The sequence below is a fragment of the Dama dama genome, chromosome 5 (genome assembly GCF_033118175.1).
Source record: "Dama dama isolate Ldn47 chromosome 5, ASM3311817v1, whole genome shotgun sequence".
Classification (NCBI taxonomy): Eukaryota; Metazoa; Chordata; class Mammalia; order Artiodactyla; family Cervidae; genus Dama; species Dama dama.
This window is the reverse complement of record NC_083685.1, coordinates 10,250,801-10,275,564: the sequence shown is the minus strand read 5'-3', so window position 1 is coordinate 10,275,564 and position 24,764 is coordinate 10,250,801. Positions and strand designations below refer to the sequence as shown.

At 42.9% G+C, this 24,764-nt stretch overlaps 1 protein-coding gene across 2 annotated transcripts in view; it reads left to right on the top strand.

Moving 5' to 3' along the window:
- The first annotated feature begins 1,223 nt into the window (after positions 1 to 1,223).
- Positions 1,224 to 24,764, top strand: part of RNF10 (ring finger protein 10) — a 34,201-nt gene continuing 10,660 nt past the window's right edge. For both annotated transcript variants that reach the window (XM_061141752.1, XM_061141751.1), the window contains exons 1-7: positions 1,224 to 1,487; positions 12,688 to 12,884; positions 18,023 to 18,222; positions 19,275 to 19,365; positions 20,632 to 20,816; positions 20,895 to 21,031; positions 23,677 to 23,837. In XM_061141752.1, the coding sequence (XP_060997735.1) occupies positions 1,331 to 1,487; positions 12,688 to 12,884; positions 18,023 to 18,222; positions 19,275 to 19,365; positions 20,632 to 20,816; positions 20,895 to 21,031; positions 23,677 to 23,837 (1,128 nt within the window). In that variant the 5' untranslated portion in view covers positions 1,224 to 1,330. The remainder of the gene's footprint in view (positions 1,488 to 12,687; positions 12,885 to 18,022; positions 18,223 to 19,274; positions 19,366 to 20,631; positions 20,817 to 20,894; positions 21,032 to 23,676; positions 23,838 to 24,764) is intronic.

Here is a 24,764-nt window from a genome sequence, read left to right as displayed (position 1 = left end):
CGGAGACCTGGGTTCAGTCCCTGGGTTAGGAAGATCCCCTAGAGAAGGAAATGGCAACCCACTCCAGTACCCTTGCCTGGAAAATCCCATCGACAGAGGAGCCTGGTAGGCTACAGTCCATGGGGTCCCAAAGAGTTGGATAACTATTATTATTAACAACAAAATGAAATATTAATAATGATTTATATTAATAAGTGACAATAATAAAATGAAGTAATTGTATAAGGAAGTGATATTAAATGTATTGTCATTATTGTCACTATTATCACTATTATTAGGAGATTGAATAAGATCCATAAATAAATTGATATTAATATTAGAATAAGAACTATAAAATAATGAGTCAGTAAAGAATTCCACGGTAGTCCGATGTTTGGATGCATTATTATAAGGCCTGATGCTGAAGCTGAAGCTGCAATACTTGGGCCACCTGATGCAAAGAACTGACTCATTAGAAAAGCCCCTGATGTTGGGAAAGATTGAAGGCAGGAGGAGAAGGGGACGACAGAGGATGAGATGGTTGGATGGTATTACCGACTGGATGGACATGAGTTTGAGCAAGCTCCGGGAGTTGGTGATGGACAGGAAAGCCTGGCATGCTACAGCCCATGGGGTCGCAAAGAGTCGGACACGACTGAGCGACTAAACTGAACTGATTAGTAGTTTATATTATTATTACGTGCATTAGTGTAATAAGACTAAAACTAAAACCTGGGCTGCAAGTCCATTCACTCTGTAAGCTCTCTCACACATTGAGAAGGAAGGGGAAAAAAAAGTCACTGGACCCGGATGTAGACAGAAAACTACATCTCCCAGCATGCTTCACTCTCACACCTCCACTATATATATAGTCCATCCGGGTTCTTCGAGATGCTGTTTGGCGACTCGTCGCCATTCCCGGAGCAGCTCGGCCTCGGCCTAGAGGCGAGTGTCGGTCGCTGTGTCGGAGACACCTGTCCCCGACACCAAGACAGCCAGCCCTCTCCGCTGCCCCGCGGCGGGAGAGCGTGTCCGGCCGGCCGGCGGGGCTCGCGCACCCTCCCTCCTCGCCTCCCCTTCCCCCGCAGCCTCCGCCCCGCCAGGCCCGGCCCGGACCTCCGAGCCCCGGCCTCCTCCTCCTTCTTGGTTACCGCCGCCGTCGGGCTCAGCAGCCCCTCCAGCCGCTTCTCCTTCCAGTTTGAGAAGCCGAGAAAGGAAACAGGGAAAAATGTCGCCATGAAGGCCGAGAACCGCTGCCGCCGCCGACCCCCGCCGGCCCCGAACGCCATGAGCCTGGGTCCCTGCCGCGCCCGCTCCGCTCCGACCGCCGCCGCCGCCAAGGCCCCCGTTGATGCCGCAGAGCTCTCCCAGCGCCGCCGCCACCGCCTCCGACATGGACAAGAACAGCGGCTCCAGCAGCTCCTCCGCCTCTTCGGGCAGCAGCAAAGGGCAACAGCCGCCTCGCTCCGCCTCGGCGGGGCCGGCCGGCGAGTCTAAACCCAAGAGCGGTAAGGGCGGGTTCCCAAGGCGGTGGGGGGGCGGGGGCGACTGCCCCTAATGCCGGGGTGGGGGTGCGGAATCCTTCCTCGGATGTCTGCTGGGTCACCCAGGGACAGGCTCCGCTTTCTACTGTTCTGATCTCTTTTCCATGGCTTCCATTACTTCCAGTTAACACTTAATGAGAACTGCCTGGTTTACGTAAATCCTTGCATTAAAGTTGTAAACACCTCGGGGAAGTAGTTGCTGTTTCTGTTCCCATTTTGCGTATGTGTAAACTGAGGTTCAGAAAAGGTCAGGTCACCCAGCTAGTCTGTGCAGCCAGGCCCGAAGACCGGTTTGCCTGACGCATCAGTGTACAGCTCCTAAAACCAAGTTGATCTACCCTTAATGTTGAGTTAGCATTGAATAGTATTCAAGTATAAATAGAGGAGGCTGGCCTAAATATTTGTTAAACTCAAATTTTCGTGTGGAATAACTTGACCCCAGATCCGCTCAGACGAAGAGAACTCTTCTTGGAATGGCTTTGTTTAGTGTGGAGTAGGAGTTAAGAGCACAGGCTCTGGATTCAGTCTTTTTAGGTTTAGACCCTGAGTGAATGTCTCAGTTTTCTTACCTGTAAGTTGGAGATGGTGAGAAAATAAATTAGCAAACAAATGAACTAACTGATGGCTCAGGAGAGTAGCTGACACCTGTTAGGCACCAAATATACATGGACACAACCTGTTAGGCTAGAGTTGTGTCCTTGTATGGGAGAGATTTTGTCATTTCTGAAACCATGTCTCTCAATATTGAATTTTGACCATCATGATGGTTATAGCTACCATTTATTGAGGGCTTACCATGTGCCAGTACTGGACTAGGCTTTTACTTGTTTTTTTCCAATACTCCAGTCACTAACCTGTCCAGCAGGGTGGAATTGTTCACATCTTAAAAAGGAAAAAGGTGAGAGGCCAGGAGGAGTTCAGGAGTTGGCAGAGTCTGGAGTTGAATATTCTCTGCCTTACTTCAAAGGCAGAGACACTTGTCTCTGCTCTTTTGTATTTCTGATTATATTAGCAGTAATAGGCAAATGTTTTCCGTGGGAATAGGGGGGATGTATGGCAGAGAGGGGAACATTTGGAGCCCTGAAATGTGGAACACGGGTTGTTTAAAGCATAGAAAGATTAAGAAAACTGCAGAGCTAACTTAGAAACCACATAAACAGCTGTAATGTTGACTTTGGTTCAGAGTTAATCCACTTGATAGAGCGAACTTGTTTACCTGGTATGTTGAGGGTTTCTAGAGCTTGCTTTTGGAACTCAGGTGGAAACCAGTTGTCTTGATAAGAAATGAATGCTTTTAATATCTTAAGCAGAGATTAGTGTAGATTCTCAGGCCACGTCAGGCAGTATTATGGAGGCTACTTTTGGAATTTTGCACATGTATAGGTTTATCACAGATCCCCCAAGATCTAGAGATTTGCCAGCCCTCTTGGCTCATGTTGGAGCTGGTTTAGAGTGAGTGGTCATTGTAGTTGATAAATTACTTTTGCATTCTGTTCCTAGATGTTAAAGATTCTGGTTCTCTAGCTATCTGAATTCTCAGCTGATTTTTTTGGGGGGCTCCTGTTTAAGCCACTAACATACGGTCATGAGTCAGTTGCAGTAAATGCCTGAAGTTGTTCTACTGTTCCGTGAGGTGGCAGGTGAAAGTTTGCCAGAACCTAGACAAAGTAAATTGGACAAGGAAATGGCAACCCACTCCAGTACCCTTGCCTGGAAAATCCCATGGACAGAGAAGCCTGGTAGGCTACAGTCCATGGGGTCGCAAAGAGTCAGACAGGACTGAGCGACTTCACTTTCACTTTGACAAAACAGCAACAAAAAACGGAGGCATGTAAGGCATTTCCCTCCTGTGATCTCTGCCTTTGTGACTGTTGACTAGTGCAGCTGTCCTTAACCAGTAGGATGATGATAGTTCTGTTGTGGTTTGACCAAAGCAGGTATTTGTCAGACTTGTACAGAGGAAATATAAGTTGTTGGGTTCATTCTGACTAAAGTGAAATTTTTTTTAACAAATACATAAAGGGACTTCCCTGACTGTCCAGTGGTTAAAACATTGCTTCCACTGCAGGGGCACGGCTTTGATCCCTGGTCTGGGAACTAAGATCCTGCATGCCGTGTGGCACGGCCAAAAACCAAAAAACTGCCCTCCCCCCCCCCAAAAAAAAAAAAACAAAACACTCTATATAAATACTCTTAAAACACTATTGATTCTATTAATTGAAAGCTTCTGAGGAATGAAGTAGAAACTCAGTTCAAGGAGTTCTTTGCTGGGTTTTATGCAATACACAGGCGTCCCCTTGTAGCATTAGTTTTTCTTTAATGTGTTTGTGAGAGAGCTTGAATGTTTGCCATTGCTATTGCCTACTTTTCTGACTACTGTTATTTATTAATACATTCCCTTAGCAAAAAGGAAGGATAGGTCTGTAGCTAAATAGAATTCTTCATAGCATATTCTGCTTTAAGAACATTACAGCTAAGACCAGTGCTACCACAGCAGATACCACTCAGCACCTCTTACTCAGTGACTTCTAGGTGGCCACTCTAACAAAACACTAGATTTGAATTCGGCACAATTCCGTAAAAGGATTTCTGTAGGATTTCAAAAGCTGACTCAACACTTGATGTACTTGATTTAGCTGGAAATTGTTGAAAGGACCTCTTGAGTTTAAGAGTACTAAGTTGAAGGAAGAACAGGAAAAGGTGAAAAGACATAACTTGTCTTTCTGTCACCAAAGTAACAACAAGTTTTTCAGTTTTTAACTATTTAATTCCCTTTTCCACTTCCCTTTCCCTGCTTGCCATGAGAAAAAAACCTTTGGTTTCTAGTCTCTAAACCATGCGTGTCATAAATGGTTATTTGCTTCCTAGTTACATGATTAGTATACTTGAGGTTTTGTTCCTGCAATTGGCTCAAGTTTGTCTTTCATGCACACAGGAAATAAGTCAATTTGGCTACCAGGATTTACTTGATCTTTCCGGCCAGATTGGCATACCAGTTTCTTTGCTTTGATTAATTGCTTCAAACAGTCACATGATACTTCTTTACTTGGCTCTCTTCCTACAGTTTTGTTCCACTAGGGTTAAGATGTAGTTCTAAGAACATTCAGCAGTGAATATCCCAGGATGTAGCCCAGAGGAGAGAGGTGAGTTAGAGTTTGGGGGAAGGTTTAGAAGAGCAAAGAAAGCAAAAAGAGGCGAGAGAGACCTGGATGTTTATGGGCAAACAATGGACCCTGGCTCAGAACCAGGTTCTTGCTTCATCCTCTTGGGTGGGGGATGATACTGCCATGGAGGTTAAAGGAAGGTCAGGTATTATGAAGCAGTTATTTTGAGGTTGGCAATATGAAGCACTGTCCTGACCGTCTTCCTCTTGTTCTGGTACCAGAAGCCAGGTGACTGGTGGTAATCTACCTTGAAGAAAGCCTTTGAGCTGTAAATGGACCTGGAGGTTTAGATGGATTTAAAAATTGAGGTGACTTGAAACCTTCAATAAACACCATTTAGGGAAGTTACAAGAGTTTGCAAGCTGCAACAGTAGGCTTTCGGGAAAAAAAATAGTAGACTTTCAAATGATAGTAGCAACTGTGTGCCAGCCACCATAGTAGGCATTTTACAGAAATGTTCTCTTAATCCTTATGACCCAATGAGGAGGGAGGACAAAGGATTAACCCTATTTTAACTGATAAGAAAACCAGGGCTTAGTTAGAGTACTTGTCCAAGTAAATTCCTAGGAAGTCCCAGGCAGTATTCCTGAATACACTTTGTATAAATTCACTTAACAAGCATGTAACTTACTGGCATATGCATATTCCTGATATCTGCCCCGCCCCCTTCCTTTCATTCAGAATGACTAATTTCAGCTGGAGTCAGTTTGTTATCAGTTGATTCTGTAGTAAACCATATACTGCCCCTCTGGAGGTGCTTGTCAACCACTCTGGATGATGGATAAGCAATTTGCTTGTGGCTACAGTATGAATCAGCAGCAGAAACTTCCTGGCTGGTATTCTGACCTCTAGGTTGTGCCACTTGTTACAACTACAACTAGAAATGTTGATGATGCCAATTTTTTTCACTGAAAAATTTATGGGCTGTGATTTGGTAATGGGGAAGAGACTGAGATAAGCTTCCTTTTACCTGGAGAGACCTTTCTCGGAGGGAAATGTGGAACAGCTGAGACACATTGGATTAAGTTTTCAAGTCTCTTGTTGACTCTGGGATCCTGAATTTGAGCCATTTAACTAATGGTCCTGTTTGGAATGTGTCTCGACGGTAGTTTTTGGCAGTTCTCAGCTCTGGGTGTGCATTAGAATCTCCTGAGGACGTTCTTTTTTTTTTAAAGTAAGGATGTGTGGGAATGTTCTCTAGCAGTTTTTTCTGATTCTTTACGTCTCGGTTGGGCCCTGACATCCATAGTTTTATAAGTTTCTGCAGGTGATTTCTCTTATGCAGCTAGGAATGAGACCAACCACTTTGAAATCTAAAATTTTCAGCAGAGAATATGTTTGTCCTAGGAGCTTTAGTTTGACTGTTTTGTCTGTTTTCCAAAATCTAAAGCAGATCATCTCATTGCTATCTCCTATCAGAGAAGGGAGGCCAAGTTCAACCCCCAAGTTATTCACATGTAGATTCTGGCAAGTTGCCTATAGGACACCTCAAAAACAACACTCTTGAGTTTTATCTCTGGGGCCCAGGCCTGACTGTTCCTTCAATCTTTAGCTGCCTGTTGCTTGGGTCTAGAGATAAGAGGCAGCCTCTCACTTTAGATGTCTGACTTCATTGCTGTTGTTCACTTAGTCGTGTCTGACTTTGTGACCCCATGGACTGCAGCACGCCAGGCTTCCCTGTCCATCTGACTTCATACCTGTAGGTAAATATAAGATGAAAGAGTTGGTTTTAGCAACTAAAATCATGAGTCCTTATGTGGTCAGTTGTTGAAATGTTTTAGGAGTGAGCAGTTTTTACCGTCAGAGAGCAGTTCTGTAAGCGTTATGAAACAGTTTCCTTGCCAGTGTGGTAACAAGTGAAGAAATGAAAACAGCCCTTCTTCAGAGTGCCAGCTTGCTTTCTTGAGCCCTTGCAGTGTAGAACCTGACTTTACCTAAATCTGCAGTCTAAGTCTGTTAAGTTTTGAAAACAACAGGGTCAAATGCCAGGTCATCTGAAATAGTCTTGGATAGTAAGGTTTGGGGAACATAGGTTTTCTGTATATGCTTGTCCTCTTCATAAAACCTCACTTATTTTCATGGTAAAGTTAACTGGAAAAAAAAAAGTTAACTGGAGTTCTGTATCCCTGTGAATTCTCTGTTTATTTGAAATGTTACTATGAACTAATTAATTCCATGGGTTGAGAGCAAGGCAAAATTTGTATGAGATTTGAAGCCTTACTTTCTAGTTGTTACTGCTGATGGCCATGTTTGACAGTAACTGTTGCTAACTGAAATAGTAGGTAAAAGTCTAGTTCTTAAATTCTAATTTAAGATTAAACTCTGGTCACTTTCCCTGACTGGGATTAAAAGGTGATGGACAGGAGTGAACCCTAGCCTGGCAGTGTTTCTTGGACCATCTGTTCTGTTTATAGTGCTGCCATCTCACGGGACTGTTTGGTCAGGTTGAAGAGGATGGCATACCTCTCATTGATTTTCTATGCTTCTGGCAAACTGAGTGTGAGGTGGTTGCTTTCAAAATATGGATTCTGGTTTATCAGCTATCATTTCCTTTTCTGTGAAGATATGCTTCACTTTGGATTTATTTAGTCTGCTGTAAAGAAGCTGGTCATCTTGTTAGAAATAATTTCTTCTAGGTACTTACAGTTACTAAATTATCCAAATTATTAGTACACAGAACAGTAAGACTTTATTTAAGTCAGAATCTTAGAGGGTGAGGCCTCAACACAAGAATCCTTTGAAAGCTCATCTCGGTGATTCCTGCCAGCTGTCAGGATTGAGAACCGTTGTATTAGGCCAAAGTGAATAGTTTTGTTTCCCAAAGGTTACTGTCATCAACAGCCTGCTGTGTTGTCTTTGCAGACATGTTTCTATTAATTGTACATTTTAACATAAACAGGATTAAACTATGGGGTAGGGGGTGAGGATTTGTAGTTTCTGAGGCTCATGCTGGAGTCTCCTTGATGTTGAAATTAACCACCTCCTTAAAGTTTGAGGGTAAGCCTAGTGGATTTCATTAATTGTCCTTCCACCTTCTGGTTTCTGTTTCTGTTAAATTAAAAAAAAAAAAAATCTGTTGAAGTGTAGATGACTTACAGTGTTTCAGGTGCACAGCAGGGTGGCTCAGCTGTACAAACACACGTTATTTTTTATTTATTTATTTATTTTTATTTTTTATTTTTTTATTAGTTGGAGGCTAATTACTTCACAACATTTCAGTGGGTTTTGTCATACATTGATATGAATCAGCCATAGATTTACACGTATTCCCCATCCCGATCCCCCCTCCCACCTCCCTCTCCACCCGATTCCTCTGGGTCTTCCCAGTGCACCAGGCCGGAGCACTTGTCTCATACATCCCACCTGGGCTGGTGATCTGTTTCACCATAGATAGTATACATGCTGTTCTTTTGAAATATCCCACCCTCACATTCTCCCACAGAGTTCAAAAGTCTGTTCTGTATTTCTGTGTCTCTTTTTCTGTTTTGCATATAGGGTTATCGTTACCATCTTTCTAAATTCCATATATATGTGTTAGTATGCTGTAATGTTCTTTATCTTTCTGGCTTACTTCACTCTGTATAATGGGCTCCAGTTTCATCCATCTCATTAGGACTGGTTCAAATGAATTCTTTTTAACAGCTGAGTAATATTCCATGGTGTATATGTACCACAGCTTCCTTATCCATTCATCTGCTGATGGGCATCTAGGTTGCTTCCATGTCCTGGCTATTATAAACAGTGCTGCGATGAACATTGGGGTGCACGTGTCTCTTTCAGATCTGGTTTCCTCAGTGGCAAACACACGTTATTTTTTAAACTTATTCTCCATCATGGGTTATTACAAGATATTGACTCTAGTTCCCTATGCTATAGTAAACCTTTGGTGCATATCTATTTTTTAATTAGTAATCTAGCATTCTATTCATACTAAGTCAAACAAAAATTGGTAAGTTTTTTAAAGTATATATGTTATACATATTTATATACTTTTCTACTACACTTGATAAAGACTTGAGAAAGAACGTCAAAAAAAGAGAAATTGGAGAACATAAACTAAATGAAAGGGGAGCACTGAATATGAAATAGAAAAATGAAACAAATTAGATAAAAGTAAAATGTCATATAGTCTAATTTAAACATGACTGCTCATTAGAAACATATCTGGAGCTCTGGAGAAAAAAAGCGATACCTGAGTTTGTATTTTTCAAAAGTTTCAAGTTAATTCTGAATCTGTTTTCACAATCAATATCTAGAGAAAAAATAAGAGATAGTTACAGTTGCACGCCATAATCAGAACATGATTAACTTAACAATATAATTACCTACATCTTGGAGGGGGTCAAGCAGAGTGATGTGGTAAGTGGAAGTGCATACATGCACATGTTTTCATCCACCCAGCCAGTCTGTCTTTTGATTGGTGCATTTAGTCCATTTACATTTAAGGTATTTATCGATATGTATGATCATATTACCGTTTTCTTAATTGTTTGGGGTTTATTTTCTGTAGGTCTTTTCCTTCTTTTGTGTTTTCTGCCTAGAGAAGTTCCTTTAGCATCTGTTGTAACATTGGTTTGGTGGTGCTGACTTCTCTTAACTTTGCTTGTCTGGAAAGAAAGCTTTTGATTTTCCATCAGATCTGAAGGAGAGTCTTGCTGGGTGGAGTCTTCTTGGTTGTAGGTTCTTCCCTTTCATCACTTTAAATGTATCCCACCATCCTCTTCTGATTTGTAGCGTTTCTGTTGAGAAATCAGCTAGCCTGCTGGGAGTTCCCTTGTATATTATTTGTAGTTTTTCCGTTGTTGCTTTTAGTATTTTATCGCTGTCTTTAATTTTTGTCAGTCTTTGTGTGTTCCTCCTTGGGTTTATACTGCATGGGACTCTCTGTACTTCCTGGACTTGATTGACTCTTTCCTTTCCCATGTTCGGGAAGTTTTCAGCTCTTATCTCTTCAGATATTTTCTCAGATCCTTTCTCTTTCTCTTCTCTTTCTGGGACCCCTATAATGCGAATGTTGGTGCATTTAATGTTGTCCCAGAGGTCTCTTAGGCTGTCTTCATTTCTTTTCATTCTTTTTTCTATATTCTGTTCTGTGGCAGTGATTTCCATCATTCTATACTGCAGGTCATTTATCCATTCTTCTGCCTCAGTTATTCTGCTGTTGATTCCTTGTAGTGTATTATTCATCTCTTTGATCTTTAGTTTGATCTTTAGTTCTTCTAGGTCTTTGGTAAACATTTCTTGCATCTTAATCTTTGCCTTTATTCTTTTCCCGAGATCCTGGATCATCTTCATTCTCATTATTCCGAATTCTTTTTCTGGAAGGTTGCCTGTCTCCACTTCATTTAGTTGTTTTTCTGGGGTTTTATCTTGTCCCTTCTTCTGAGACATAATTTTCTGCTTTTTCATTGTGATTAACTTTCTGTAATATGGTTTTTGTTTTAGCTACTGTGAGATGGTGCTTCTTGCTTCTTCTGTCTGCCCTCTGATGAATGAGGCTAAGAGGCTTGTATAAGCTTCCTGATGGGAGGGACTGGTGATGAGAAAAACTGGGTCTTGCTCTGGTGGGTAGGGCCTTGCTCAGTAAAGCTTTAATTCAATTATCTGTTGATTGGCGGGGTTGCACTCCTTCCCTGGTAGTTGTTTGGCCTGAGGCGACCCAGCCCTGCGGTCAGCGGGCTCTATGGTAGGGTTAATGGCAAACTCCAAGAAGGTTTACGCCTGGGGGGACCTTCCAGTGCCCCCGTCCCTGTGGTGAGCCCCTGCCAACCCATGCTCCACAGGAGGCCCTCCAGCACTAGCAGCTGTGGGGTCACTGCTCTTCTCCTCTGGGTCTTGGTGCATGCAAAATTTTGTTTCTGCTCTCTGAGACTGGAGCCTTTGTTTCCCACAGTCATGAGGGAGTCCTATAATCAAATGCCGCTGGCCTGCAAGGTCAGATTTCCTGGGGATTCCCAGTCCTTTTGCCGGATCCCCAGACTGGGAAGCCTGACTTGGGGTTCAGAATCTTCACAGCAGTGCGAGAACTTCTTTGGTATTACTTTTCTCCAGTCTGTGGGTCACCCACCCATAGGTAGGTATGGGATTTGAGTTTATCGTGATTGTGCCCCTCCTACCATCTCACTGCGGCTTCTTCTTTGTCTTTGGACGTGAGGTATCTTTTTTTTGGTGGGTTCCAGCGTCCTCCTGTTGATGGTTGTTCAACAGCTAATTGCTGTTTTGGTGCTCTTGCTGGAGGAGATGAATGCATGTCCTTCTGCTCTGCCATCTTGAACCAGAAGTCCTGTTTTTGCTTTTGAAGCCATTGAATTAGTGTACAGAATTGATTTGGTCAGATCTCTATGTTGAAATAAGGCAAACTGGAGTGAGTATTGAAGGGACAAGAAAAAATTAGTCTTTTTTTTTTTTTGTCCAAAGACTAATCTGGGTTCCTTCTACCTTTATCCACCTTTACTTACCTGGTGTGGTTTTCAGGTTTTATTTTGCCCCACTTTAAGCTGCTAAACTTTGGCACATGTTAACTGTGTCTGGTCAGGGTTATTTGTTCAATTTGGGATGAAATAATCTATGCAGTTCAGCTCCCCAGTAGAAAAAAATGGGGCAAAAATTACAGACGGACTCTTTACACAAAATACAAATGGTTAATAGAAAAAATGTTTGTTGCTAGTCTTCAGAAGTTCACATTTAAAACAAATTATTTTGACCTTTCAATTTAGCAAAGTTTATCCAACTCAGTATTATAAAGAGTGCAGTAAGATATTCTCTCTTGTAGTGTAGTTAGAATATAAATAAACTGGTATGGTGATTCTAGAAAACAACTTGAGGATTTTGTAAAAGGCTTTATGATCATACTTGATCTGATAATTCTACTTTTGAGACTTTGACATAATCATGCACACAGGTCTGTGTATGAAGAGGCTCCCAATACTGTTGATGGCCTCGTGGTAAAAGAATCCACTTGCCATGCAGGAGTTGCCAGAGACATGGGTTCGATCCCTGGGTCAGGTCCCTTGGAGAAGGAAATGGCAACCTACTCCAGTATTCTTGTCTGGAAAATTGCATGAACAGAGGAGCCTGGCAGGCTACAGTCCATGGGGTCACAAAGAGTTGCAGCCAAAAGCTACAAAGCAAATTGGTCATGTTACACTGTAAGCATACAGTAGGTACAGTGTGGCCGTTAGTCTTGCTTTTGAAGCCTGGGGCTGTATGAAATAGCTCATGGATTAATAAGTGGAAGACAGTATATCTTATATGCCTATCATTTTTGGAAGTGTGTGATGAGTGTATAAAATGGAGAATAAAAGGAAATTAAACACTATAATTTGGTATACTATGGGCACTGGCGAATTTTTTCTTTCTGAATTCCAAAATTGAACGTATGTTCTGGAACCTGGAGAAAAAAAAGCAGGGAGCAGTTTTTAAAAGGCTATAACTTAGGCTGATATACTGTTGGAGTCCTTCGTTTTGTGAATTTAGTAGCCTCTCAGTTTGACCTCTAAAACATTATGTAATTATTGTTTTTGTTTTGTGCCTCTTGAATATATATGTGCTGGAAACTAGACCACACTATTGCAGTATAGGATCTACCTGTGCTAAGAATGTTTTTTTTTCCTGCCTCCAGATAAAGTACTTTTTCCTGATACAGACAGACTGTTCCTTTTCTATCACTGTGTGTGAATGGACTTTTGCAAGAGCAGTGGTTAAGCTCTGTTATAAAGAAAGACATTGTGAACTGAGTCTACCTGGTTTGATCTGTAGTGTGTCCCTTCCCAGGGAGGGACCCTTTAGGCTTCATTAAAATAAAAAAGGAAATCCACCTTACTGTGTAATGTCTTGTCCAAAGCACTAATGGTCTGGGCCAACCCAGATTTCTTGGAGGTCATGGAAGGGACACAGTTTCATTGGGAGGTGGAGGGTCATTGGCCAAGTATGTGTATCATTTCTTTTTTGGTGTGTGTGTATCATTTCTTAACTAATTTTTTCATATTTCTTGCTTTCAGATGGAAAGAACTCAAATGGATCCAAGCGTTATAATCGCAAACGTGAACCTTCCTACCCCAAAAATGAAAATTTTATCAACCAGCCCCGTCGCTCCAATTCACAGAAAAGCAAAACTTTTAATAAGATGCCTCCTCAAAGGGGCGGCGGCAGCAGCAAACTCTTTAGCTCTTCTTTTAATGGTGGAAGACGAGATGAGGTACGGAATTTTAGAATGTCCTTTCTAGAGCATAAGGAGCATGAAGTCTGACTCCCCCACCCCCAGTTTATTAGTGGTTGGAGATGTGGAGCAAGAGGTCCCCATTTCACAAACTGTTTGAGTAGTTGAGGAGCCAGAGGAGCACTCTTGAGTAGTTGAGGGTTAACTTGGTTTGGAACTTTGCCTCCTTTCTTCTCTTAAAGATTATGAAAATTTCCTCAGAGGAAGGAGACATTATAATCATGGATTGTGAGACATTGTAGCAAGTTTGTTGTTGTTGTTCAGCGCCCCAGTGGTGTCCGACTCTTTGTGACCTAATGGACTTCAGGACCCCAGGCTTCCCTGTCCTTCACCATCTCCTGGAGTTTGCCCAAGTTCATGTTCATTGCGTGGTGATGCCATCCAGCCATCTCATCCTCTGATGACCTCTGTAGCAAATTTAGGGCACCTTAATTTGTATCATCCTTTTATTACTACTCTTGATTTGTAGGTACCCTTTGGAATAGGTAATAAAATAGCATTATTTAATGACATTAATTTGCCATATGAAGTGAGGTAAAAGTATTAGTTGCTCAGTTGCGGTCGACTCTTTGCAACCTCATGGACTAAAGCCCACCAGGCTCTTCTGTCCATGGAATTTTCCAGGCAGGAATACTGGAGTGGATAGCCATTCCGTTCTTCAGAGGATCTTCCATGACCTAGGGATTGAAAGTGAGTCTCCTGCATTGCAGGTGGTTTCTTTACCATCTGAACCATGTGTAGTATCTAGCAGTCCCAGGTACTCTGATTTTAGGAGTTCCTTAGATATCTTCTGAAAGTGCATGAAGATTTATGTACAAGGGTGCTCACTGCCACATGTAATTGCATGATTTAGGAAACAGCCTAACTGCTATCAAAGTTAAATATATTATTGGTTAAATATATTATCCTGCTGTTCCATACTGTGTTCCATACATAACATTCCATACTGTGTAGCCAGTATAGAATAAGATTTAATGGAAGAATTCATTCATTCACCAGAAATTTATTCCTCACTTACTGTGCACTAAATACCATTTACAGCTTGAAATACAACATTGGGTGGAGTTTATATTTTAGGTTGGGGAGACAAATCATTTTGTAATAAATATAATGGTAAGTGCTTATTAAATTGAAAAACAGTAGACTGAGAGGTAGAAGGATAGAGTAATAAAGACAAGTTTTAGGAGGTGAGCGAGGAAAGCTGCCCTGAGAAGGTAAAACCTTCTCTGAGGATTCTGAGTCCTGAAAGAAGCAAGGAGCACACAGTACAGTTTTGAGGAAGGGTGTGTTAAGCAGAGCGAATTTATAAGTACATAGGACCAGATTGGGTAGTGTTTTTGCTGTGTTCAAGGTAAAGCAGATAGGCTACTGTGGATGGAGAAGTAGAAATGAAGCCAGAAAGAGAGAGAGAAGGGTCAGATCACATGGGCCCTCAAAGGACTTTGGCTTTTGTTCAGAGAGATGGGAAGCTGTTGAGTGCTTCAGAAGAGAAGTAAGGTAACCTGCCCTTGAGTTTAAAGGGGAGAGTGGGAACAGGGAGACTGGTTAGGAGCTTATTAAGGCATCCCTGGTTCGAGTGATTAAAGCAGAGTGGTAATGATTAGAGATGAGCCGACTTGGGGCGATACTTGCAGAAAGAGCCAGAAGAATTTTTAGATAGACTAGGTGTGGGGTCTGAGCAGAGAAATAGTGACTAATGTTTTTGACAGGGGCCCGATTCGGGTACCATGTGCTGAGATGGGGGCAGTTTCAGGAGGTACAAGGTTTTGGGCTGGGGAGGAGAGAGGGTGTTGAGATAAAGAACTTCATTTAGAAGTGTTGCCTGTTGGATAGTCACTGAGTCTGGAATTCAAGAAGACCTTGGCTAGAGAGCTGTCCAGGCACACTTGGTGTGTGCAACTGTGGAACCAAGTGTGATAATGAAGGAGTGAGTGTTGCAAAAAGGGAGTGGCTTCAAGGACTGAGGACTGGAGTCAGGATGATAAGGAACCTGCAAAAAAGGGGGAAGAGAACTAAAAACCATTTGGAGAAAGTGATCAGTTTCTGTCCTGTGCTTCTAGGCTGGGTAAGAAGATTGAGTTGGAAAGCTGACCATTAGATTTGGAAATATGAAGGGGGATTAGGTTGTTGGCCTTGTGCTGCTTTGGTGGAGTGGGCGAGGACAAAAACCTGATTGACATAGATTTAGAGAGAATGGGAAGAAGAAAGAGCAAGTTTCGATCATTACTTTCTAGTGGTTTTGCTCTTGTAGGGGACCAGAGAGGTGAGGCAGTGGCTTGAGGGGAATGTGAGCTCAAAAGATATTTTAAGGTTCAAGAAATTGCAGCATACCTCTGCTCATGGAATTGTTCTGGTGAGAGGGAAAAGGTGATGGAGAGAAAAGGGGAGAGAGTTGCTGAAAGTGACCCTGAGTTTTTGTGGAATTGGCTTAGAAGCTTCCCCAGTTCATCCACAGTAATAGAGGAAGGCAGGCAGCTGGAAGGAAGGCGTAGGAGTTCTCTGATTGTTCTTACTGTCTCAGAGACATATCAAAGAGGAGCTGAGAGAGAAGGTTTGGAAACCTGAGGACTGGAGGAGTTGTCTCGGGGACTGGGGGGGAATCAGTGGAGCACAGAAGTGTAATCGGATTGTAGTGTGACTGCCGAGCAGCACAAGAGTCTGCTTTACTGAGGCTGGTTGGCACGGTATGGTTGGCACAGCACAGCTTCAGCCGTGTTTACTTGCTCTGATGCTGGTGTGGATTAATCAGGGGAAAGTTTTGCTAGATGAGTACAGTCAACAAGGAGAATGGGGCAATGGACCATAAAATCAGAGCCAAGGAAAGAAAATTTGGGGAGAAGGGGATTGGATCACTGGTTTGGAAATCCTAGTGGAGGTGAAATTGTTCTCAGAATCAGAAGTAACAGAAGGAAGCCGGGAAAGGAGTGAGATTCTGGTAGGGTGCTCAAAGCTAAGATGGTGGAAGAGGTGGAATTGTTACCACCATGGTCTGGACTGTAGAGCAGTACTGTCCAGTTGAGATGCTAAGTCATTGGGGGAGGGGAGGGAGGGAGACTCAGGAGGGAGGGGGCAGATGTATACTTACGGCTGATTCATGTTGTTGTACAGGAGAAACCAACACAACATTTTAAAGCAATTATCCTCCAATGCAAAAAAAGAAATGAAAGGCTAAATAAGCCACATATGTAACAAAGTTTTCTAGTTGCCACAGTAAACAGTAAAAACAGTGAAATCAGTGTTAATATGTTAATCCTGTTTAGCTAAAATGCTGTTTCACAATGTGGTACTGGCCACGTATCAAGTGCTCAGTAGCCAGCAGGCCTGGATAGCAGTGGCTGCTTTCTTGGCCAGTGCAGCTCTAGGTGGTGTGCTTGGGGGAGTGGGCAGCAGAGGTGGGGTAGAGGGGGTGAGCAGTTCAGAGGAGATGTCAAGGGACTGAGAGGTGACAGGTTGGAAGCTGTAATCAGGAATTATGATGGGCAGTGTCAGAGACAGTGGGCCAGTTAGAGTAAAAGATGAAGGTAGAGGATGAGAATGTGGGGGGTTTTGTTGAGTAAACACAAGCTCTTATCCAAGTTTGGGGCATTGGAGTAGAAGACTGATCAGGGGAAGTGGAGCCAATTGGAGATGAGAATCTAGGGAGTAAGAGAGAAGGGATGACCAGGAAGTCCTGGGCTTCCTGTGGTGAGTTACATAAACAGTGATGGGGTGGATGGGTGTGTGCTGTGTATGGTGTTGTTTCCCAAGTTATATTGTTACGATAAGAGCTTGTCTGACTCTATCTTGTGCTGCTGTATTTAACCTGGGCTTCCTGTGGTGAGTTACATAAACAGTGATGGGGTGGATGGGTGTGGGGGTGTGTGTGTCTGTGTCTGTGTGGAGTGTTGTTTCCCAAGTTATATTGTTACGATAAGAGCTTGTCTGACTGTATCTTGTGCTGCTGTATTTAATCATAAAGGTCATATACTCTGATTCCATAAGCATAAAAGATCTCAAGAGGGTATATTGGTTGCCTCTGGAATGGAAGATATTTTCAACTGTATCCTATCTTGTACTCTTTAGATTTCTTTATCATGTATGTGCAAGTGCTGCTTATACACTAATAAGCAGCAAAACCCTTAAATTTGAATTTCCTTTGATTCAATAATTCCTACTATACAGTCAAAAGAAATAATCGTAGGCGCTCAAATATTTGTGCACAAAGGTCTGTCAAGTGTATTTATCATAGCATTATTTTGTTAACACTGGAAAAGCCATGAACAGTCTGCATCCGATACTAAAGCATAATAGGAGACTCATGTAATGGTATATAGTCTTGTAAGGCGGCTGTTTACTAGTATTTAGTGACAGGGCCAAGTGCTTTTGACATTTTAAGTGGCAAAGTAGGGTTAGAAAATGCACTGACTGACTCACAGCAGGTACCTGTACCGCTTCAGTCTGGGAATTTCAAGTGGACTGAGAAAGCTCCTGCACGATAAAGATTCCATCTCTGTGTGCAGCGGCATTTCTCATAGCTGGTTTCTTGCTAAACTGTTTTGGAATGTGCTGATTGGATTTATTTCTGGACACAGAGCTAGTCTGCCTACGTGTTCTATTTCTGTCAGTTTTAATTAACAGTGAATAGCAGTGTGTGTCTTAGATGGGAGGTCTCTGGCAGGATCCTGAAGCCTTTGGTAGTTAGCAGCTGCCTGCAGGCCGCCTCCAGAGTGTAGTTCCACAGACTCAACGTTGGCCAGAAACAGACCAGGGAGCAAGTAGCTAGCAAGAGTGAGGACTGTGGAAACATTAATCTAGTAAGTAAATCTCTGTGCTTCAAGATAGCTAGAGGAGTTCATGCTGGGTTTTGTCATGTAGTGGTTAATTGCCACTTAGGGTAGACTAAATAAGTTTATAAGTATCTGTAATTGTATGTTAGAGGCTCTTTTTCCACCCCCATCTAGATCTTGGATGGCCTTTTCATTACCCCCTCCTAGGAAGATTGTTTACTAAATACAAGCCTGTGTTTTACTTAGTTCATAGTTTAAGCCGTGTAGGAGGAGGGGTGCCCTGGCTTCTGCTGTCGTGTAGCAAGTGTCATCCTAACTGGAAATCCTCTGCTTCGCTCTCATTCTCTCTAGGTAGCAGAGGCTCAACGGGCGGAGTTTAGTCCTGCCCAGTTCTCTGGTCCGAAGAAGATCAACCTGAACCACTTGTTGAATTTCACTTTTGAACCCCGTGGCCAGGCCGGTCATTTTGAAGGCAGTGGACATGGCAGCTGGGGAAAAAGGAACAAGTGGGGGCATAAGCCTTTTAATAAGGAACTCTTTTTGCAAGCCAAGTGAGTACCTATACTCTTAGGAGGGGAGTGAAATGGAGCCTCTGGGCGTTTGTTGTGCTGAGAGGCTTCCTTTAAGCAACTTTTGGAGAGAGGCGGAAAGGGAGTTGATTTCTCCGTCTCTTTCTCACCTGGCCTTGAAAACGCAGATGTGTTTCAAGCAGGTGTTCTTGGTGTTTAAAAGAATATAATACTTAAATAAATAAATTAAGTAATGCTTCAGTATTGTGATGAGGTAGTAAAAATGTTTCCTTTGGAATTGAATCCAGATTTGAATCTTATTTGGCTTTAGACCTTGAGTAACTTACCTAACCACTTTGAGATTCGGCTATTCCTCATACATATAAAGGAGGAGAAATTACTTAAGGGAGAATTGAATGCCACGCTGGAGTGTTTGGCATGCCTTTCTTCAAATACTGATTCTCTTTTGTTTCCTTTTGTGTTACCTTAGTTCATGTAAGGTTTGACCTTGGGTCTAGACTGAAGTAACCATTTAGTATTCTATGTAAAAAAACTGGTGGGAGTTTCTGGTGGTATAGTGGTTAGGATTCTGGGCTTTCACTGACGTGGCCTGGGTTAAATCCCTGATTGGGGAACTGAGATATCCCCAAGCCACACTGCATGGCCCAAAAAAAACCCCCAAACAAACAACAACAGCAAAATCCTGGTACTCAAATGATTGAGTGGGGACAGTCGTTTCTACTGCCTTGAAGACTAGTAGTTTCTGGTGGTGAGGAATGACATCTGGCTTCCCTTCTGTTGATGGAGCCACAGTCTGGGTTAATTTTAGTTCAAGGGGTGGGCCTGCAGGCAGCCTGGCTGGGCCTGGAAGCAGAAGAAACAGTTCATGGATTTGGACTCCTACCCGCTGAGTCTTTGGATTCCCTCCAGAGCCAGGACTTGGAACTCAGGCTGAAGTCCTAGTTCAGTGCTTCACAAACTCTGGCTGCTAATTCCTGCGTTTGATTTCTAAGTGAAGAGATGGTGACTTTCTGCTGAGGGCTTGTTGATGATTTCTGACAGTCCGCCCCTTTCTTGTCTGTCCCTATTTCTAGCTGCCAGTTTGTGGTGTCTGAAGACCAAGACTACACAGTTCATTTTGCTGATCCTGATACCTTAGTCAACTGGGACTTTGTGGAACAAGTGGTGAGTAGCTCAGCTCAGCTTATGAGCTGAGAGTGGCAGAGTGAACTAAAGAGAGGGACTGTGGTGACAGCAGCTTTTGGCTGAGTTTACTGCTGATCCATCTTTCTGTCTGGCCTTACTGTGGGCATTTTCCAGAGATCACTGCTGGTTTCGTGTAAAGTTGATTTTCTGCTGATTGGCTCCTGCAGGACTTGGCTGCTGCTGCTGCTAGGTCGCTTCAGTGCAGGACTGGGCATTGGAGGGTAATAGGGTAATAGCAGTCCTGTCTGCTGCCTCCTCTCTTCTGGAAAGACATAACCAGGGGACTAGAAAACTCTGGTTATCCTCCTGACCCTGGATGGGTTCATTGCATGGGCACTGCTTCATTGGTAGCTATGTGTAGTCATCAGTATGAGATCGGCCTTGGCCTTGTGACAGGTGAAATGAGCCCCACAGCTGTATTTCCGTCCAAGCTACTGCTGCATTTGTCTTCTGAAGTTACAGGCCCTGGGTATCCTTTTGTCACTCCTAGTTATATGATGTAGAATACCTTTCAAAGTGGTAGACTCCAAGGCCTGCACTCTCATTACTGTGAAAATTCATAAAATCATCTGAAAGTGACATGGAAAGCCTATGAAACTTAAGTTCTATATGCATTGGTTTAGGGAAAAAACAGACATAATGTGGAAGTCTCACTGACTCCTCTGTTGGAAGTTACTGGTACATTACTTCTAGACACTTTTTATGTGTGTGTGTGTGTGTGTGTGTGTGTGTGTGCGCGCGCGCGTGAGTCTCAGTCGTGTCCAATTCTTTGCAATTCCATGGACTGTTAGCCTACCTGGCTCCCCTCTCTGTGGGATTCTCCAGGCAAGAACACTGGAATGGGTTGCCATTCCCTTCTCCAGGGGATCTTCCTGACCCAGGGATCAAACCTGGGTCTCCTGCATTGCAGGCAGATTCTTTACCATCTTAGCCACCAGGGAATCCTGCCTTTATGTATGTGTACATATAAGTCTTTTTTGTAAATGGGATCTATATTGATTGCCATTTTTTCCTTTTGATGCGGAACCCTGAAAATACCTGCTATATGGTAGTTTTATTATATAATTATTTTGGTTTCCTTAATGACTTGCTTGAGGTGCTCTTGTGCATATCCCTGCACGGTTGAACAGTATTATGAAGATGTGTTGTTAGAGATGTATAGGGATGAGGAGGAGGACAGAAGAGGCTTTAGCAGTCCCCAGTCGGTTCTGAAAGCAGTTTAACCTGTGGTGGCGTCTGTTTCAGCGCATATGTAGCCATGAAGTGCCATCTTGCCCAATATGCCTATACCCACCTACTGCGGCCAAGATAACCCGTTGTGGACACATCTTCTGCTGGGCATGCATCCTGCACTATCTTTCACTGAGCGAGAAGACCTGGAGTAAATGTCCCATCTGTTACAGTTCTGTGCATAAGAAGGATCTAAAGAGGTAAGACGGAGGTGTTTACTAGATTAGACCCCAGTCTGCCAACTGCTTGCCCTCTGCATATGAATGTCCATGTTACAGTGTTGTTGCCACAGAGTCACGTCAGTATGTTGTTGGCGATACCATTACAATGCAGCTGATGAAGAGGGAGAAAGGGGTGTTGGTGGCCTTGCCCAAATCCAAGTGGATGAATGTAGACCATCCTATTCATCTTGGAGGTGAGTTTCGTTAATTTGGGGAACACATAATGATGGGTATATCCGTTAAGGCTACTTGAGTATGTCTTTCTACTGTCAAAAACTGAGCCTTTAAGCTAGCCATTTCTAGCATTTCCAAATTAGACATAGGATTCCAGTAGGTTGGGGGTGAAGTTTGCAGAAAATGATATAACTTTTGATTCGAGTTTAGTTCATTTGTGAAATGAAAAATTAAAATACATATAAAGCTTTGTTGAGTAGTGTCGAGCACTGTGCCCAGTTTTGGGGAGATTCCACAGTCAGCCAGTCTTGGCACCTATCATCAAGGAACTTGGTAGTCTAATTGAAGAGACAGACTGGTAGCCAGACATTTGGATCTAGAGTGTGGTCAGTGCTTACGGTGGGGAAGTGCAAGGGTTGTATTCTCTATGTTCCATATGGAGATGAGCATTAAAGTGACATTTCCATTTTTGGGCAAAACAGGATTTTCAATAGTATTGAAACAATTGACTCTTACGGAAAAAAAATTAGATCCATATCTGATACCATTCATAAAAATCAATTCCTGATGGATTGTAAAATCAAGTATAACAAAATTCAAAACTTTTAAAAGAAAATATAGGAAAATATCTTTATAATCCTGGGGGTTTTACCTGGGAGGGTGTTTGAACCAAGCTGAAACCATCAGTGCTATTAAATAAAAGATTGATGTTTGATTTTATGAGAATTAACATTCTACAAAACTCCTTAAAGTCAACAGGTGATAAATAGGGGAAGATTTTCACGTTTAAAATACAGATTAATGTCTAGAACATACAGATGTTCTGTAAATTAACAGTCTAGTAGAATAGGCTAAGCATGTGGCAAAGTATTTCCCAGGAGAGGATATCTGAATAACCTCCCAAGTATCTACAGAGGTTTAACTTTGCTTAGAGTTACACAAATGCAAATCAAAATGCCTCTAACAGTGACACACACACACAGGTTGAGGCAAATACAGGCATACCTCATTTTACTGTGCTTCACAGATATGCAGTTTTTACAGATTGAAGGTTTGTGGCAGCACTGCATTGTCAGATGATGGTTAGCATTTTGCTGCTTTTTGACTGTGCTGTGTCTTCATTGCTGCGTGGGCTTTTCTCTAGTTGTGGTACATGGGCTCCTCATCGTGGTGGCTTCTCTTGTTGTGGAGCACGTGCTCTAGGGTGCTCAAGCTTCGGTAGTTGCGGCACATGGGTTCAGCAGTTGCAGCTCCCAGGCTCTGGAGCACAGGCTCAGTGGTTGGGGTGCTCGGGCTTAGTTGCTCCGAGGCACGTGGGATCTTCCCGGGCCAGGGATTGAGCCTGTCTCTCCTGTTTGCAGGTGGATTCCTTACCACTGAACCACCAGGAAAGCGCATGGTTAGCATTTTTTAACAGTGTTTTTTAATTAAGGTGTCTACATTGTTTAGACATAATGCTATTGCTAGCATATAGACTACAGAATAGTGTGAGAATAACTTTTATATGCACTGGGAAACAAACAAATCTGTGACCTACTTTATTGTGATGCTCACTTTATTACAGTGGAACCAAACAGGCGTATCACTGAGGTATGCCTGTGCTGGGTTTTGGCAGGGGTGGGGAAGTGGGTACTCTTGTTCTTGGTAGGAGTTTAAATTGATATAGCCTTTAGTGTGTATGTGGGGGGGTGGGTAGTATATAAAATAGACCCAGCATTTGATTCAGTATTGTAAAGAAATCATTTGTACCAAAGAGCACCTATAGGGATTTTTTTGTTAGAGGAGTTTTTCTGTTTGTTACAGTCGTAATAGAAATTGGCGATAACCTAAATGTCCACAAGAAACTTACTCATTAGAGTATATCTTCATATCTAACACAATACAGAAGGTAAAAAAAGAAATAGGTCTAGACCTTTATTTATGAACGTGGATATATAAATGTATAGGAAAAAGTGTAACAAGGACACACATTCAGATTTGTAAATAGTTATCTCGGGGTTTTTTAAGTCCATAAAATACGGGAGATGGACATGAAGGAGTAAATCATCCTTGATCCTTTTACCCAGAGGTACCCCAAAATGTTAATTGTAGAGTTTTTTCCTATACATGTATGTTTTTGTGAGATTGGAATTGTTTTCTTGTTTGGCATCTGTTTTTTTCCCCCCCCATGTAATGTGGATATTTCTCGATGTCACCAAATGCTTCTTTCTTAGAAAAGCATTTTTAATGTCTGCAAAATTCTCTTTAATGAATATACCATCATGTCACTATTTCTTTATTGGACTTACTAGTTGGTTGCAGCTCTTCTGTTACTAAAGTCTTTTTTGTGGGGGGGCGCGGGGGCACGTCATATTACCTTTTGAATCTTAGTTCCCAACCAGGATTTGAACCCAGACCTTCAGCAGTGAAAGTATGGACTACCAGGGAATTCCCAGAACATTAATTTTTTCCCTACATCTTTGGTTTTCTTAGGCTAGCTTTCTTGTGTTACGGAGTCAGAGTTGTAAACTTAAGGGTCATTTCTAAATATTTTTCTTTTAAAGAAAGCACACTAAGTCATTCTATTTTCACCTTAGAAAAAAAGCTGTATATGAAAGTTGCTATTTAGCCACACAGCCGTGGGCTCTGAGTTTTGCCTCTCTTGACCTCGTTGGCATTGTTGCAGATGAACAGCACAGCCAGTACTCCAAGCTCCTGCTGGCCTCCAAGGAGCAGGTGCTGCGCCGGGTGGTGCAGGAAGAGAAGGCGGCACTGGAGCGGCAGCTGGCAGAGGAGAAGCACACGCCCGAGTCCTGCTTTATTGAGGCAGCTATCCAGGAGCTCAAGGTGAGGGGAAGCCCTGGAAGTGGGGGTAGGGGGTGGAAATTAGCTACTTCAGCCCCACCCACGTTTGAGATGATGAGCAGGGAGCAGCTAAGAAAGCAGGTTTGCTCTGGGCTTTGGTGATAGGAGGGAAGGGGTGACCTAGTGGGTCAGGTGCTCCCTGGAACTGAAAAGATCAAGTCAGGGTGATCTTCCACCTCTGGAGTTTCTTAGATTAGCTATGTTCTTTTTTTGTTTTAAGATTTATTTATTTTTGGCTGCTCTGGGTCTTCATTGCTGTGCGTGGACTTTTTTGTAGTTGTGGCCAGGAGGGGCTACTCTTCACTGAGACGTGTGGGCTTCTCATTGCAGTGACTTTTCTTGTTGCCGAGCGCAGACTCTACAGTGCTTGGGCTTCAGTAGTTGTGGTGCACAGGCTTAGTTGCCCCGTGGCACGTGGGATCTTCCCTGACCAGGGATTGAACCTGTGTCCTCTGTATTGGCACATGCATTCTTAACCACTGGACCACCGGGAAAGCCCTAGCTGTGCCCTTAATTAAGCAACATACGCTTTTGTTTGTTTTTTAGGAATGCGCCTGGATTAATTTTTGGAAATGTTTTATTTAAGGAACATTGTGAAGAAATTATTATGGCCTCTGTAGCAGGCTCTACCAATGCCTGCTGAGGATTTTGGAGCAGCAGTATCCAAATACAGAATTCCCTATGTCCTGTGTCCTCTACGATAGGAATTTTTAAACTTTAAGAGGCCCTGCTGGCTCAGAGGTTAAAGTGTCTGCCTGCAATGTGAGAGACCTGGGTTTTTGATCCCTGGGTCAGGAAGATCCCCTGGAGAAGGAAATGGCGACCCACTCCAGTATTCTTGCCTGGAGAATCCCATGGACGGAGGAGCCTGTTGGGCTACAGCCCACGGGGTCGCAAAGAGTCAGACAC